Source organism: Buceros rhinoceros, unplaced genomic scaffold (assembly GCF_000710305.1).
Source record: "Buceros rhinoceros silvestris isolate BGI_N320 unplaced genomic scaffold, ASM71030v1 scaffold2482, whole genome shotgun sequence".
Taxonomy (NCBI): domain Eukaryota; kingdom Metazoa; phylum Chordata; class Aves; order Bucerotiformes; family Bucerotidae; genus Buceros; species Buceros rhinoceros.
The window spans coordinates 11167-27120 of record NW_010398109.1 but is presented as its reverse complement, the minus strand read 5'-3'; the positions used below and the strand labels follow the sequence as shown (position 1 = coordinate 27120).

Here is a 15954-nt window from a genome sequence, read left to right as displayed (position 1 = left end):
GCTGGGGGGCTCCTCCGCTGGGCTTTAGGGTCCCTTCCGGAGAGGCAGCGTGTGGGTGACCTCTGCACCACCATGGTCTCTTCCCTGCAAGAAGGACGACACAGGGAAAAGCTCATTCTCGCCTCTACTCCCACGCGCAACCCCCCAGCAAGCCCTGCTGGCGTTCGTTACCCTTTATTAGCATCACGTACATTCATTTTGGCCCACCACATCATAAGCCTTCTTTTTTTTTTTTTAGCAGCTCCAGCAAGAGCAAACTGTGTCAGGCCCATATAAAGTCCCTGACATACTAGAACAGCCAGTAATAGCGTCTGATGGAGCAATTCAGAGAAGGATGAGAACAAGGAGGGGAAGAAGAGGCCTCCAAAAAGTGGAATTTTGTCCTAGCCAAGAGGGATTCATAACTAGATGACTATTTTAAAAAGGCTGAAGTTTGAGGTCACACAGGCAGCTAGAAGAAGAAAAATTGAATTCTTGTGCAGGTCTGTCAAATGCTAAGGAAGCTTTTTATTCCCCCTTGTCATCTTCCTTTTATTTTTTCAGCCAATTTTTCATGAATAATTACCACGTTGAAAAAAATAGCAGGGATATTCTAAAATCAAGTGAAATTAAAGATAACATCATGAATAAGTGGGAGCCTGCAGCTTCCAAGAAAAGCTTAAAAATGACATTTAGAACATCACTGTCGGAACAATGCAGTTTACAATCCTGATCCTAAAACAACATGGCAAGATTAATCTTACATAAATGCATTATCCCTAAGCTAAAGTCTTGATGAAGTGAAACAGACCATTTTAAATTAATGCAACATAAAATACGGCACCCATGTAAAATCCAAGCAAGTTTCAAGCTGTGCCTATGGCAGCCCTTGAAATAGCTAAAGAAAGCCCAGCTCTGGTTGACATAATGTATTAAGTGCATCTCTTTTGTTAATAGATTTAGAAAATTCCTAATTAAACCTGGCCCGAGATTCATGACATTTACCAGTCAAAGTTTGGTTTAAGTCGGAAAGATTTGCAACAAAATTAAAGAAAAAAAAAGCTGCTGTACAGACCGCAGTATATTTGAAATGTAGGAAACAGTAACTGAATGAGAGATGTGATAAAACTTCCTTAGTTGGATGCTGAATTTCCTGCAGTAAACCAAGAAAGATACTTTACATTTTTGCGCAGCTGCATCATGCCTGAGAGACAAGAGCCACAATTCCAGGAGGAGGCATTCATCATTAAAACGCCTCGTATCAAACCGGCTCTGTGTACACGGGGGAGCGCAGCAGGGTTTTGGCGAGCCAGGGGAGCAGGGAGGGAAGGAAGGGAGGGGATGGCAGGCGCCCTGCCCCAGTTTCCCTGGGTAAGATTGGAAAGAAGGGGTGTAATTAGGAGTGCTTTTTGGGATGGACAGCCTGCGGGGTGCTGGCTGGTGGAGGCATCACCATGGACCAGGCAGCACCACCGCGCCATGGAAAGGCTGATCCATTCTCCTCCCACCTGACAGGGAGGCGCTCTGGGCTGGGGGTGGTGGGTGGGTGGCTGGACCCCTCCGATGCACATCTGTGCTCCCAGTTTCACTGGGAAACAACATCGGAGCTTCACACGTGCCAAAACCCACCCCATGGCTCACGCCGCCGTACTCACACCAGCCCGAGGGGGCAGCCAGATTTTCAACTGGACGATGCAGGGCTGGACTAAATTCTTCCTGCAGTGAAATGCTCACCATTTTAAAAAGAAGGTCTTCTTCACTTACAGCATTTTAAAGGGGAAACCCAGCAGATCTTTAAATGAAACCTACAGCTTCCATGCCAAAAGCTGCTTTCAAACCAGATTCCAGGGCTCTTCACCAGTTAACAGGAAAAAATAAGTTTGTGTGCATGTTAATATACTGGATACAGATTCTCTCATGACATCTGAATAAATTGCCATGATCGGTTTGGAGCACAGTCACCGCTCTGGTTTGCTGGCAAGGGGGAAGCGTTAGGACAAGAACTACAGCTGCTAATATGGCCTGTAATGCTCATAAACCAACTGACATAGAGTACATGCATATTACTCAGATGCCAGTACAGCAGCCTCCATGATTCCTTGATTGTTTGCATTTATAATCTCCATATGTATGAACGAGACAAATTAGGTTGCCATTTATTTGTTCATTATCTATTATTTTGATTAATGGAATTCTTGTTCTCAGAATAACTATTTAAAAATAACATTTGCAATAATGAGGACTGAACTATTAATCACGATCTTTAGAAGAAACTCTGCAAGGAACTGGGGCAAGACATTTCATATGAACAAATGTCATAAATAGGACTTCTAACAGACAACGTTAAAAATTTCAAATGCAGGAAAAAAACCCCAAACTCAACCCAATTCAGAAACCAATGGTTTAAATAACTTTTTAATCTGGGGTGGGGTTTTTTTTGTTTTCACCTCCTTCCCTTCTCTCCAAAGTTGCTCTAGGACAAGCAGGGCTGTGGCACTGCTGCACTGTAAAAACATTAGAGGTAAAAGATGCCCCCAAGCCCTTCCCCCAAGCTTCTTTCGATAATATATATATAAAACAGAGAGAGAGTGAGTGTTTTCTTTGGTCCTTTCCAGTGTCTGTTCCTCAGATTCTCATGATTCACATTTATGCTATCTCAAGTATTGAACACTGCAAGAAATATTTAAAAATACTTATAGTGGAGAAAATTAAGGCTTATGAATTCCTTAATGAAGGTGTTTCCCCTGTCACACAAGACCTGCTGCGCACCTCTCTCTTCAGTGAATGAGACCCAAGAACGGTGGTGTCCATGGCTCTTTCACAGAAAAGGACCATCACTGCCTTCTGGCATGGGGAAAGCTTCAGCCAGAGATAGCCATGATACCAACAGCTCTTTTTTTGTTTTTTTCTGAGCTGTACCTTTTAGTTGATTTTCTGTGACTAAATGGGTGTTTTTCCCGAGAGGGCAATGATTGGAGTTTTGAGAGTTTTGCTTGTTTCATTATCACAAAAGGAACAGAACCTGGTGTCTCCAGCTCCATCACTGCAAATACGCTCCGCGTGTATTTACTCTCAATTAGACAGAACTCTTCCTCGTTGCTGACCAGTAAATCTCACCTTTTGAACACCCAAGTACTTGTCCCTTTAAATATTTAGAGCATATTTTTGACGCAGCGCTGATAAACTATACTACTGAAGTGGGCCAAGTTTCTATACGTTTTCAAAAACGCAGCAGCGAAACACGAGGCCCATGTATCAGAAATCGCTAACTGCTGCTGTCACTGCTCTGCAAAAGCAGGCTAGACACTGACTCCCGCGCCACCGAGCGCACGTGGCAATCGGGCTTCTGGCTGCAGTGCTGCAGCATCAGGCAGCATCTCTGAAATGACCCCGTGCTTTAGGGCCTTTGCTTCGAAAGCCGCAGCAGCTTCGTGACACACGCGGTTGCAGGGACCTTTCCGAAAGGGAGCCAGCTTTTGTCTTGCCGTGTATAAGCAATCGGAGTGCACTTCCTGAATTCATGCCTACTAAATCAGGTCTTTGGATGCTGCTTAGTGTATTCCAAATTAAGATACATATTCATTGTGGATAAGCAAGCTTAATTATGGACATACTGGGATATTTGGCATTTATAAAAATATTCAAAATATTCAGTGTGTTTACTATGGCAGCATTTCAAGAGAATCTACATGACTTTGCACAGATTATATTGACCTGGGGTATGTAATGAGAATTTTTTTTGTCCTTTTGGACAAAGAAGAGTAGGAAATATTTCAGAGTTCACAGGAAATTCATTTGATGTAAAAATGTCCTTCCTATTGCTTTTTTTTTTTTTAAAGCTTTCAAGATAGAGGTAAGAAACCCTAGTAAATAATGTTATGAAGGAAATGAACATCTTATTTCCTATTTCACCAGTGCTGGTAACAAAGCATGAAACACAGCCCAGTGCTAGTATCATCAAAACTTTACCTCTATAGGTGGCCTACTTTCCAGTGATGCTGAACACCTGCATCTCCTGTTGGTGGTTCACTACCCTAAAGTAGGTTTCCTATTTAGGCACCTAAATATAGATTTAGTTGGCTCATTTTTGAAAAAGCCTGGCTGTAGACCCTATTTTTAACACGCAGAATTACAGTTATTCTGAGAGAAAACTGCTATATAATGTAGCCCTGTTGCAAGCTGCTATGCTGGGGATTCTGGAAGCTGCACCTAACATCCTTTCATAAAGGAAACCTTTAGAGATGATCTGGTTGACTACTGAAGGGAATGGGGTAACTGTGAAATACTAATGTTAATATTTTTACTCTTCAGCAGACTTGGGAGATGGTATTTTACCTGTGAGGAGGAAACATTATCCAAAGTGCATCATTTCCACTTAACATTAAAAAAAAAACAACCCTTTCATTCTCACGCTACCATACATGGTAACTATTGTTTCTTGCTCGGAGCATGTGCATGGCACTACTGTAACGTGAACTGACTCTACACTGTAAACTCTCATGAACAGATCTGCCCCCAATTAAGAAATGAAATGAAGACGCAGAGTGACAATGTTTAAAGCGGGAAATCTTAACGTTACTGGAATGCTGCAGGCATCATTCTCAGTGCAAGCTCGTTTCTGCGCTTTTAAAGGCCCCTACAGCTGCAGGTAGAAATGAGCGTATTCCCTCTCTAACGCCCAGGGACTGTGCAGGTGGAGTCTTCTGGGGCAGCACAAAGCGTGCTCACGATGAGAACAAGCAAAACGGCAGACAACGAAATAATCCTACCCGACACAGATGCTGACACTCTGAGACAAAGGCTGATACTGAGAAGCAAACAAGACAAAAGAAAAAGAACTATCTCCTGGAGAAGTGATCACACCGCAGCTTCTGTGGAAGAAATACTGCCTGGCAAGAGACAAAGTGATTCCTGAAGCTAACCCCCACCCAGTGTTCTGCTGTATTGAGAGATGCTGTAATTTAGTCAAATACTTCGAAGACAGGCACGGACTGAAAGAGCAAGCTACATTTGCTGTGGAAGAAGTTAGTCAATAAATTTTACTAACTTTCACCACCTCTGACCTTACATTGTCTTTTGGAGGAAAAAAGCCCAGATGCCTTTAGAATCCAATCTCCACAACACATGAGATAAAACCACAAGCATGAAAAGATGAAAGAGCATTTTAAAGACGCTTAGGTTTACTAAAGCTACAATACTAAACCTATGAGAACCAAAGACTACTTGAGCTAGTTTGCACAGCTGCAGTGTTTCACTCCGTCACATACTTCCACTGGGAGCTATATCCTTGCATGATTTTATTAGACAACCATCATGAGTACAGCATTTTCATCCAGTTCTCCGACTACTGCATAACTTTGCTGCTACTGTCCCACAGAAGCAAAGCAAACGTTGCCCACAACAACAGCTACTGAAGTGCTATGCCGTCTCAAAAACTTTATGAGGAGAGTTGTTGGCCACTTCTACGGCCTGACAGCAACTCCTACGGCAATGGCTGGGTTCCCCACGTGGCCTTTGGGTCAGAAAGATGCAAGTGCAACACAACAGAGAAGGTACTAAGAGTCTCCACGAAGGCTGCAATGTGGTGGTGCCCAGTGAGGATGTTTACTGAGCAAGTAGAAACCAACTCCTAAACCTCACAAAGGCAGGACTAGCATAGAGATGCATTCTTTAAGCATGGCTGAAACTATCTGCCATCATTTAGTGAGGGACAGGAGGACAGTAAAAGTTCTGTGGTCAAAATTAAACTAAAAACGTGGATGAAAGGAAAAGTGAGTGAAGCTGAAGGCAGTTTCACAATGAAAGAAAATTGCCCGTGGGAAGGTGTGCCCTGTAACCCACCTGCCCAGCTGTAAGATAGAGTCCAAGTTATGACTCTGGTCTCCAAAGACATAAGATACACAAAATAAATTCAGTTTAATGATCTTCTGTGTAACAGCTCTGTCATGTATAATTCACAGCGCTGAGAAGTGTTTAAGACAGGAAACTGTATACAAGAAACAGGAAAGTACACCACCAGCCAGAGCCCACAGAAACTGGAGGAAAACTGCCTTTCGAAGCCCAGATACTGGGGGTCAGGGTACGACTACTCTTTTAGAAAAATACAGACCAAGTGTTGAATGTATTGTTGCAGCAGAAAACACGTTAGTTGTAAAAGCAAATTATTTCTAGGAATTCTTTATGTACTGTCTTACTATTACATATCACTGTGCATTAGACAGTCACCTATCCCACCCAGCCCCAGTAAGCCAGTAACATGTTTATTTAAAGACTAAGGACCTGCTTTACAGTTAACTGACTCTCTATATAACAGACTTCGATAAAATGCTTAAAAAATTTAAGAGCTAAAAATCAAGGAACACTGTTATTATTTATACATGTTATAAAACAGTCAGTGCTTTAGTGATGAGTATCACTGTGCAACTTTTTCCCAGCTACCACATTAAAAACCAAACATCCAATTAATTGTAAAACATACTTGTTTTGGGGCATCTGCGGAGGTGGTGTGAACTTCAGTACCTCGGAGTCCATTAGACTCAAATACCACTGTGGGAACAAGGGGGCTTGTTAACAGATGAACGTTCAAGCTTCGTTAGTGTGTGTACATTATTTGAGACCATTACAGATTAACCACATTCAAAAAAAGACACCAGCTACTAGCCTGTGGCCGGAAAATACCAATTTACCGTAACACTTACTGTAAGAGAGTGTGCTAATGGCAGCCTAGGGCCACTGCCCTTTTTAATTCAGACTCCAGCACTGAAGAAAGCAATCACCGACAACATTAATTATCAGTGTATGTGTAAAGGGACCCTCTTCTTGCATTACTTACCATTTGGCCTCTGTCATTTTGCATCAGACTGGCTTATGTATGCATCATTCACACTTTGCAAGAGGAACCCGCTAGTCTCACTGTCTCATGCAATGCTCAGGAGGTCTCTCCATACCAGTGCTTTTAGCCTCCTAAAGCCTCAACCACAGAGTGCACCAGGTTCAAAATGGCTGGTAGGGATTTCCCATTTTAGGTCTGACTGGTCTGCGGAAAAGTCTCGTTTCCCACAAAAATGTTCCTGTCAACAGCAACGATGAGGCAAAACAAAGCCTTATGTTGTGCTGAAAGGGGTACTTTGATTTCAATTTGTGCTGGTGGCAAAAGAATTCATTAGCATATTCATTCCTGAGTACCCTACTCCCTAATTAAAATAAAACATTTGCAAACAGACTTATCATAAATGCATTGCCATTTTATGGAGTTCGGGCGGGGATCAGGTAAGCAATATCCAGAGTACAAGAGCAATAGTCGTAAAAATAAAAAACCTGTCTATTAGATTTAGGTACTGGAATTACTTAGGTTAACATGGCAAGTGAAACGTATTCTTAGCATTTTGTTACCCGGATCTGAGAGCAGGCAAGTGGGAAAGGAAGAGAGCAAGAGTGCGTGTGAAAAGGTACCTGCGTGGGACCTCTGGTGAGTCCTGAGGTGACTGGGTTGGGTAAAGCATTTTCCACATTCTCTGCAGACGCAGTCTCCTTGGCGTGTTTGTGTCCTGAGCATCCCTGTAGTCGGGAGGGAGGGAGGGAGGAGGGGGTGGGGGAAGAGGAGAGAGGAAAGTTGAGAAGAAAACATTATGCCAGAAGAAAACATCATTAGTATGTCTAATGTGTCATTATGTGAGGCTACCTTCAGGCCCTGGATGACAACTGTCAGCCTTCATCTAGGCACTGGCTGACAGGCCAGGCACACACAGGACTGCAAGAATGCATAAATTACATTGAATTAAAAAATGCTCCCCATGATGTGCCCGCACCAAGACTGGCATGTCAGGTGTGCGCTTTTCAGAGCAGCTGGATCCACTTCTCAGCCATCACCCAGCTTTGTCAAGCAGTACATCAGGCAAATCAAAGTGACTCCAGCGTGGCGGAGACAAGTCACATGGATAATAGGAAGTGAGTAGGACCAGAGCCCGACTGTCCCCCCTGGGCGGCAATACCTCAGAGACAAATGCAGAGCGAGCGGAGCCATCACAGACTGATCAAACCTTTCGCCCCTGCCTACCTGCCTGCCGGTGCTGCTTTGACCCCGGACCTCTGAGGCACAGACGAAAGACATCTGTGAATGAAAGTGTCATTCCGGACATTTTGAGCTGGTAGCAGCGCAGCAGCCTTCCCCCAGCCCTGGGTAAACATGTTTTCTAGGCCATTAGCATTCGTGGAAAACCGCTCAAACCTCTCCTTTTTCTCCAAAGGTCAGTTTACAGCATCTGACTTAAAGGGCTGGTCTTTGTCTTTTTGCTGCTGATCAAAAAAGACACATTTGACTTTTATTGGGCTTTTTTATTATTAAAAAAAAAGAATAACGTTTGAACATCATCTTTTCTATTTTGGTAAAATGCCCTCCTCGGAACGAAAGAGTTGATGTTTCCATTTGCCACTGGAATACTTTGGCTTTTAAAGAAATTCTCGAGGGGTTGTCAGTGGAAGTGAAGTTTCAGCTTTTCTTTCATTTTTTTCTCCCCTGTTAAAATTGGGAACAAAAAAAAGCAGCAAACCTCCCCCCCACCCCCCTGCTGAAAAATCAGCTGCAGGATGTCAGAGGGTGCCAAAATACAGATGCTGTACCTGAAAATGAATGGAAAAGAGAAGATGGGCTGCCATTTACTCTGCTAGTACGGCACCAAGCGTCCTGTGATGGTTTTTACCACAGCATCTATTGAAATGAAATGCCTGGCTGCAAAAAACCAAAGCGCACTCACATTTTTTTCCCTCTTTTTATAACAGCACCTCCTGCATATGGCGGCACAGTTTGTACAATGTAGCTGAACACACTCCCAACAATTAAGGTCCTGATAGTCAAGTACAAGTTCATGATTTAGGGGCAAATTCAGACCATGAATATCCCCACAAAGACACAAAAGAAAAGAAAAAATTACATAAACCCCAATGAGAGCTTCACCATATTATAATAAGATAGATTTGCCTTGTAAGACAGTCAAGATTAAAGCAGATTTTCTGATCTGTTTCTGGCCGGAACTACAGCTGCTAGCTCAAAATCAAAGCCTGGAGAACCGTGTTGAGGGACCAGACGTGGCCTTTACCAGATCGCTGTGCTGGCTGCAGGACAGGCAGGACAGACTGAGCAGGGCTCTGCTACCAGCAGAGTGGCTCCCATGGAGCCTGGGAGCCCCGAGTTCCTCAGGTGGCTTTCTGCCACCCCTGGAAAGACATCTAATCTCTCTATGCCCTATGTCTCCTTCTGTGAACGGTGAATATGCTTGTCTCAGCAGCTGTTACATTGTTGGCCCGATCCAACAGCCTTCACACAGCACTGCTCACGGTTGGGTGGTGCATGGGGGAAGGTTGAGGATGCTGTTGTAAGCCAACGAATCCGGTACAAACATGGAAGGTGAGTGGGTTAGGACTTTCATCTAACCCCTCCCTAGCACCCACTTTACCGTAGTTATTCAAAAAGCAGGTAGAAAAAAAACAGACTGCTTCCAGGTGTATTTGCTATTGTTGCACTTCTTAAGGAGCACCATAAGGCTTTTGAGAGAGCTTTGAGCAGGAGCACGGTTGCCGCAGGGCAATACCCCACCCCCCTACCCGCCCCGTGAGTCATCACTCAGGTTATCCCGAGTGAACAAAAAGAGGGTGGATGACTACAGGTGTTAGAACATCACGGTAAATGAATGTGACTGACTCAATGGGGTAGCTCCTGCAAAAACTGATGCTCAAAGCTGGTCTCAAAAGGAGCCCCAGGGAAAGAGAGCATTTGCTGCCATAACCCATTCTTCCCTAATATGGCAATTCATGTAAATATCATGAATAAAATAAGTAACTACTATCAAATACAACAATAAGATCGTCTCTGCAAGCATTTGGGAACACTGGGCAGCGTGAAACAAACCTAGCCTAAGGGCAGCTTGCTCCCTGTTTGCATCTGCATCACAACAGTACCTGCAGCAGCTCTATTTTCCAAGGACACACTGGAATAAGCACAAATGAAAAAGAAAGGATCCCAGAAATAAATCCAGTCACTCTAAAGGAAGCTGAACACTGCACTACCACACACTAAAATATTTCAGTGTGATCCAAGATGAGGTCATATACCAAACACCCAAGTCTATTGGGAACATTCACTTGGGAGAAAAATCATGATAAATAGTATACCTAAGTGGGATTTCTGGTTGTCCTTTCTGACACGATTGCCATATTCACATTGCCATATTAAGACTAAATCGTATGACGCATACTGACTCGGAGGGCTCAGTCTAGGGCTGCGCATTATTTCGGACAAAGTTCATTTACCCGCCTCTATTCGCAGCTGGTAGCATCTCGTTCCTTTTGCCTGCAGCAGCTTTTTATTTTAGTGCTATGAAAAACAGCCATCATGTCAATTGGTTTGGAGAACCATCAACAACCTGGAAGTTGTATATAAAATGAAGACAAGCTACATAAAAAAAGAGGCTTCAAATTCTGAAAACTTGATTGCTGTAAAACACTTGGAATGGAAGACGAGATTTCATAGCAGAGGTGGGCACTAAATAACTTCCAGTTAAAGTGTCGCTGAAAAATCACTGCCCAGCAAAAACATTTTAGCAATAAAATCCCTCTTTTTTAAAAGTAGGTAAATAGAGACCTCATTGGAAACCCTGCCCCTAATTTACTTTGCCCCAGCGGTCCCCATGGTTTTTCTGGTGCCTGCACTCACTAAGCCAGCTTCTAGCTATGCGCTTTTCCTGTTTCTCTCCACCCCTCTTAACACACCTGGGAGCTCACTGGATCAGTGAGATGTCTCCGAGCAGGTTGACACAATGTAGTATCAAATAACATCAAGGAAAGCACCCACCTGAAGGCACCCCAAGTTGATGGTGGAACAATTAAGTGGTATTTACAGCAGGAAGCTGGCAGGGAGATACTTTGGACAACATTCCTAGGCACTGGGATGGCAAAAGCAACGTTAGCTGAACAAAAACACAAACCCTGATGACCCTGCAGTTTTAGAAACCGAGCATGTCCTCCTCTATTTCCTTAACAAAAACCAGGAGGCTGATGTTAGTTACAATCATCATGCAGTCTCTAACCACATGCAAAATGATCTACTCAATAAATCACGGTTGGCTCCTACGCAGCATTGCTTTTTAAACTGACAATGGAGTAGCCAAGAGGTGCGCCTTATGGACTACTTCAGATAGATTTTGCTTTCCCGTCTTCTCCAAAAGGCCTTCCACCATGACCTGACCAAACACTATGGCTCCTTCCTTGCCTCACAGCTGCCACAGTGGTCAACTTGCACACACTTTCTGGACACTAGACCATAGCTGTCCTCAGACTACCAACTTCCAAATGTCCTGTCTTTCATCTCACTTGCAAAATCTGGTCACAGTCTCCATTTCATACATGTTTCTGACAGAACACTAAATCACGTGAGGACACTAGAACGCCCGTTTGGAAGACGTACTGTTTCCACTCAGAGTTCCGCTCTTGCCCAACTTCTACAAGGAGATGAAGCGTATAAAAAAATGGGATGGTTTACAAAGGTGAGAGGTGGGACTACAGCTCCCGTTCTCCTCCCCTACACCGCTTCTCTAGAGTAAGGAATGAGTGTGATTTTCAGTTTCCACCGAGACAAACTAATTCTGGCAGATCATCAGAAGAGCATGGTTTCCAATGCAAATACATAGGTTTCTGGGGTTTTATTCATTTCTTTTCACATGGCAGCTGACTGGCAAGAGACAGGAGAGCTCTGATACTTTTTTTAGTCCCTGAAACTGGCTATTTGCACAACTGCCTTTCTTGTTTATGTGAATTCACAGACACTTATTTGGCCCTACCTCTTTTTAATCATAAACATACAAACAGATCAAAAGAATCATTTGAAAAATACACAGCAGTCTTTGATATGGACAAGGAAGATCTTAAGACTATTTTCAAGAAAGACAAAGGACACTGACAGGTGATTATATCTCTCTGTTGTTGGAAGACTTGTTTGCAGACAAAATTGAAGAAAGCCTCCAAAATAACATCACAGAAATGCCCCAGAGGATGTTTATATTGCCCGAAGCAAAAAGATGATGATGTGTGCCAGCACCAGCATATCAGGGGGATCTTCATGTGACAGCACATCTGCGTAACCTTAGCCTGCTTGAAGCGAGGGGGCAAAGTCACAGGAATACTCCAGGTGGAACCAGATACATTTAACCTGTGACAGAAATGTCACGCAGTGCATGAGGGGGGATGATGCAATGTTACAGATTGGTAAACAAACCTATTCAAGCCTATCCAGAAATGATAAAAACAATGAACTTGTAAACCCAACCGTTACAGGACAAGAAGGAAGAAACTGCGCAACAGCGTGTCGTGGCTTCGAACGAAGGAGGAACAAGCAAGCCGTGTCCTCAGCTATAGAAGGGCTTGTGAAAAATCTTACCTGTGTGATCCAGGACAGGGCTGTTGGCACTGCAGGTTTGGTACAACGCAGCAAAGTCCTTTGGAATGTATGTTTTAAAGATATTTAAAACGTCCAAACGTTTCTCATGCCCATCTGATTCCAGATCCTGTTTGCTGGAGTGTAAAGCTGGAGAAACTCCTGCGGCACTAGGCTGGGGCTGCAGCAGTGGACTCGCTCGTGCTACTGCCGTGCAGTTTGCCAATGTCCTCATCTCATTCCCAGCCTTCACATGACACTCTCTCTGAGGCACCGATGGCTCTTCATGTTTAGCGTACTGCTCGCTTTTACACAGCGGATGATACTGCAGCGGTGGGTTGTATTTGGCCTTCACAGAGTCAGACACACAGTGCTTACCTGGAGGGGCAAAACTAGTACTTCCCTGGGGAACCATGTACTTTTCCACTTGCTTATTGTTGGTGGGCTGTGTGCTAGGCCTGGATATGACTGTTTGAGTAGGCGTTACGCTTCTGCTATAGGCTCCCATTTGCATAAGTTTGGAATTTGCTTCATATTTACTTTTTTGTTGTGCTGCTATGCTGTATTGCTCCTGGGAATGGTTTAACTTGGGCTGTCTGTACCCATCCAGACCTGATAAGCGTGGAGCACAGTGGCCGAAGGCATGACCGTCCTTTGACTGATGCGTACTCGCAGACTTCGCAGTCATCCCGACAGAAAGAGAGCTGCTTTTGGACCCTGGCAATGCACTTGGCACTTGAGTGCGTGTAAATCTGGCAATGGGCAAAGGCTGGCACTCCTTACCACCCAGAACAGGAGGGGGGCCGGTGCGCCCACTCCTTGCCAGAAAGACCAGGTTGTTTTTAATACTCTTGAATCCATTCTGTTGAACCCAAGGGGGAGCCATCGAGTTACAGCTGATTTTGTGCAAAATTCTTTTGTGCATCCACAGGACTTCAGGGTAGTAGGTCTTGTGACTGCAGAAAGGACATGGGTAGACAATTAAAGCAGCCTGCAACGATGTATTCAGATTTTTATTGCATGAATTATCCCTTGTTGATTTTTCACTCAAATCGAGTGGAGCTACCTCTTGAACTTCAGCACCTTTTTCTACCAGAGGATGGTCCCTGTGCAAGTCTAGTAAATTTCCTCTAACGCGACTGGCCTGCACTTCAAGTGACATTTTCAAGTCCATGACCACGTTTGAAGACGTCTGTCCCAAACCTGAAGCAAAGCTAGCAATGCGACTGCAGCAATGAAGCCCTTGGCTGTGGTGAAATGCTGGCATCTTTATGTCTGCAGAACCTTTCAGATCTTGGTATTTTGAAAAGGGCTCCTTGATTACAGTCTCCAGGGCTGACACCAGGACAGGAATCTCTGGTTTAGATTCCCTAGCCTCATTTTCTCTGGTGTTGCGGCTTCCCGGCTTCGGGAGTTCATCCAACTGAGACGTTACCATTGGGGTTTCCTCTTCAGAAAAGCTGCAGTGGTATGGCTTTCCATCTGAGTGGGACAAACAAAAACCCATCATTGTCATTTTATGCAGAAAGAAGCCCAAAAAGCAGAGCAGAATTCAAGATTAGAATACGATAGGAGAAAAAGCAAACTTTGGTATTAGTATCATAACAACATGCTACAGACTAAATGTACTGTATAAGCAAGAAAACCCTGAAATAAGACATAACAGTTCAATTTTCTTTTAAAGATGACTGGGAAGTCCGGATAAACTCTCTAATGCTGCATGTTCATGACATTTGAAGAAAGAACAATCCAATAATACACCCATGTTAAAATTCTGGGACTGTGAGAAAAATAAACAAATATGCAATCATTTAGTGCTTTAACAAAAGCAAAGATAATGGAACCAGATAAGACTGACCTAGTTAAAGGTCTGTCAGCACTTCCATTACAAGTCCCTATTTTCAAAGGGTTTATAACTCAGCAATAAAAATTGGCTCCACTCAGAAACCACGCATATAAGCAGGTACAGAATACAGAATAAATTGCTCACTTCACAAGGACTTCTGCAGTGGCCAAGAATAAAAGATGAGTTAGGAAGGATGTAAATATTGAATTTTCCATCCATTAGTTTAAAGCAGAGACATTTAAAAAAATACAAAAACCACCATATTTACGTTTGAGTCAAACTTCAGGAAAATTTTATGACTACTCAATCCACAGAGAGATAAGGAATTCAACATTTTTAGCTATGCCGATTACAGAATTTAAACCAAACTTTCTATTCTTCTCATTTTCTTCTTCGCTTCTCAGCTCCCCAGAATAGATTTATCTACTAACACATGTCCTGAAAAGGTAACATATTGGGCAGTAATTAAAGCCATTTAGGGTGAAAGAGAAGAGTAGGTCGTGTTCCGCTGGGAGCGTGGCTACCTCTGCCCGCTCTCCTGATGCCAGTCTCTCAGAGCCGCTGATGAAGCTGTTGAAACCCTCCGAATCAGTTCACAAATCAATTCCACGGAGATTTTCAACACAGCGGTAATGCTTACTGCACTGAATCCATTTAACATGTAACTGAATTGAATAATCTGACAAACTTTCAGTTTCAATTAACGTGCAGTTAATGAGCCACTGCCAGGCAAGTGTAAGGAGACAATGCTCCATCTGAAATGTCACCAGTCCAAAGCAATCACCACATCTGTAGGATGGGTGAGAACGGAAAAGGAGTGAACTGCTCTACTGCTGCACATCCTCTCGCATCAACTCATAAAAGCCACCGCTTCAGAAAATCAAGCTCTGTTTGTCAGCGTAGTGCAGGGCCACGGGCATTATTCTGCCCCGCGCAAAGGAGGAAGCTTGTCTTCAACTGGAGTTTCACTGCAAATGAAGTCCAGGGAGCCTCACTTCCAACTCAAGCAAAAAAATAAGCTTTTGTTTAATTCGAGGTAATTAGGTTAAAAAGTGACCCATAGATTCACAGTCTGGCAGGTCTGAGGGCTCACTCTGCTGAGACCATTTTCCTTTTAAACTGGCTAAGGGGGTAAATTCGGGAGGAAAAAGACCCACAACCATAAACTTGTTTTTCCTGTGTTGCAGAGGGCAAGGTTTTGGAGAAGCACATGCCCAGCACTACCAGTCAAATTTACAGTTTGAAACAAAGACACTGCATGCAGCGGTGAAATCTGACACCGCACATCTGTGTTATTTTCAAAGCACATCTGTCAAAGCCCAAAATATTTGTGCTCTTAAATAAGATTTTAAGGCTTTTCTTTAGGATCACAAGGAGTGGTTCCTTTGATCATTGCAGTAAATAATAAAGCAAAGCAAAAACAAGTCATTCAGTTGTAGCAATACTGAGACTGAACCGACCTACTGGCTATGCTGAGCAAAACGGGCAGAGGAGGGAGGGGGGGGGCCCCTGCCAGCCCCAGTCTTGGGGCCTGCATAACCAGGAGGCTCCAGTCACTTGGTGGTCCTTGGTCCACCTGCACAGCAGAGATGAAGGAGTGCATCACCCACAATTCCCAGGTTGCTCCGCGTACCTCAGACGCTCCTTGATGCTTTCTGACTTGGTCAAAATTGACGTAGCGCGCTATTTCAGCAAGGAGGGCAAA

The 15954-nt window shown here is 43.7% G+C and overlaps 1 protein-coding gene across 1 annotated transcript; it reads right to left on the bottom strand.

The window, feature by feature from the left end:
• Nucleotides 1–24: 24 nt before the first annotated feature.
• On the bottom strand, nucleotides 25–13910 carry LOC104488859 (zinc finger protein 516-like). The gene is made up of 4 exons (XM_010130952.1): nucleotides 12407–13910; nucleotides 7432–7536; nucleotides 6458–6525; nucleotides 25–84 (listed from the first exon to the last, which is right to left on the bottom strand). The coding sequence occupies exons 1-4, from the start codon at nucleotides 13908–13910 to the stop codon at nucleotides 25–27; spliced, it is 1737 nt and encodes a 578-aa protein (XP_010129254.1).
• Nucleotides 13911–15954: the final 2044 nt, after the last annotated feature.

Excerpts from the sequence above, each read along its gene's own strand:
- LOC104488859 (XM_010130952.1), bottom strand. The coding sequence starts at position 13,910 with ATGGGTTTTTGTTTGTCCCACTCAGATGGAAAGCCATACCACTGCAGC. Across the intron at positions 6,526-7,431 it reads TCACCAGAGGTCCCACGCAG|TGGTATTTGAGTCTAATGGA; the intron begins GTACCTTTTCAC and ends TTGTTCCCACAG. Across the intron at positions 85-6,457 it reads CCGCAGATGCCCCAAAACAA|GGAAGAGACCATGGTGGTGC; the intron begins GTATGTTTTACA and ends TCCTTCTTGCAG.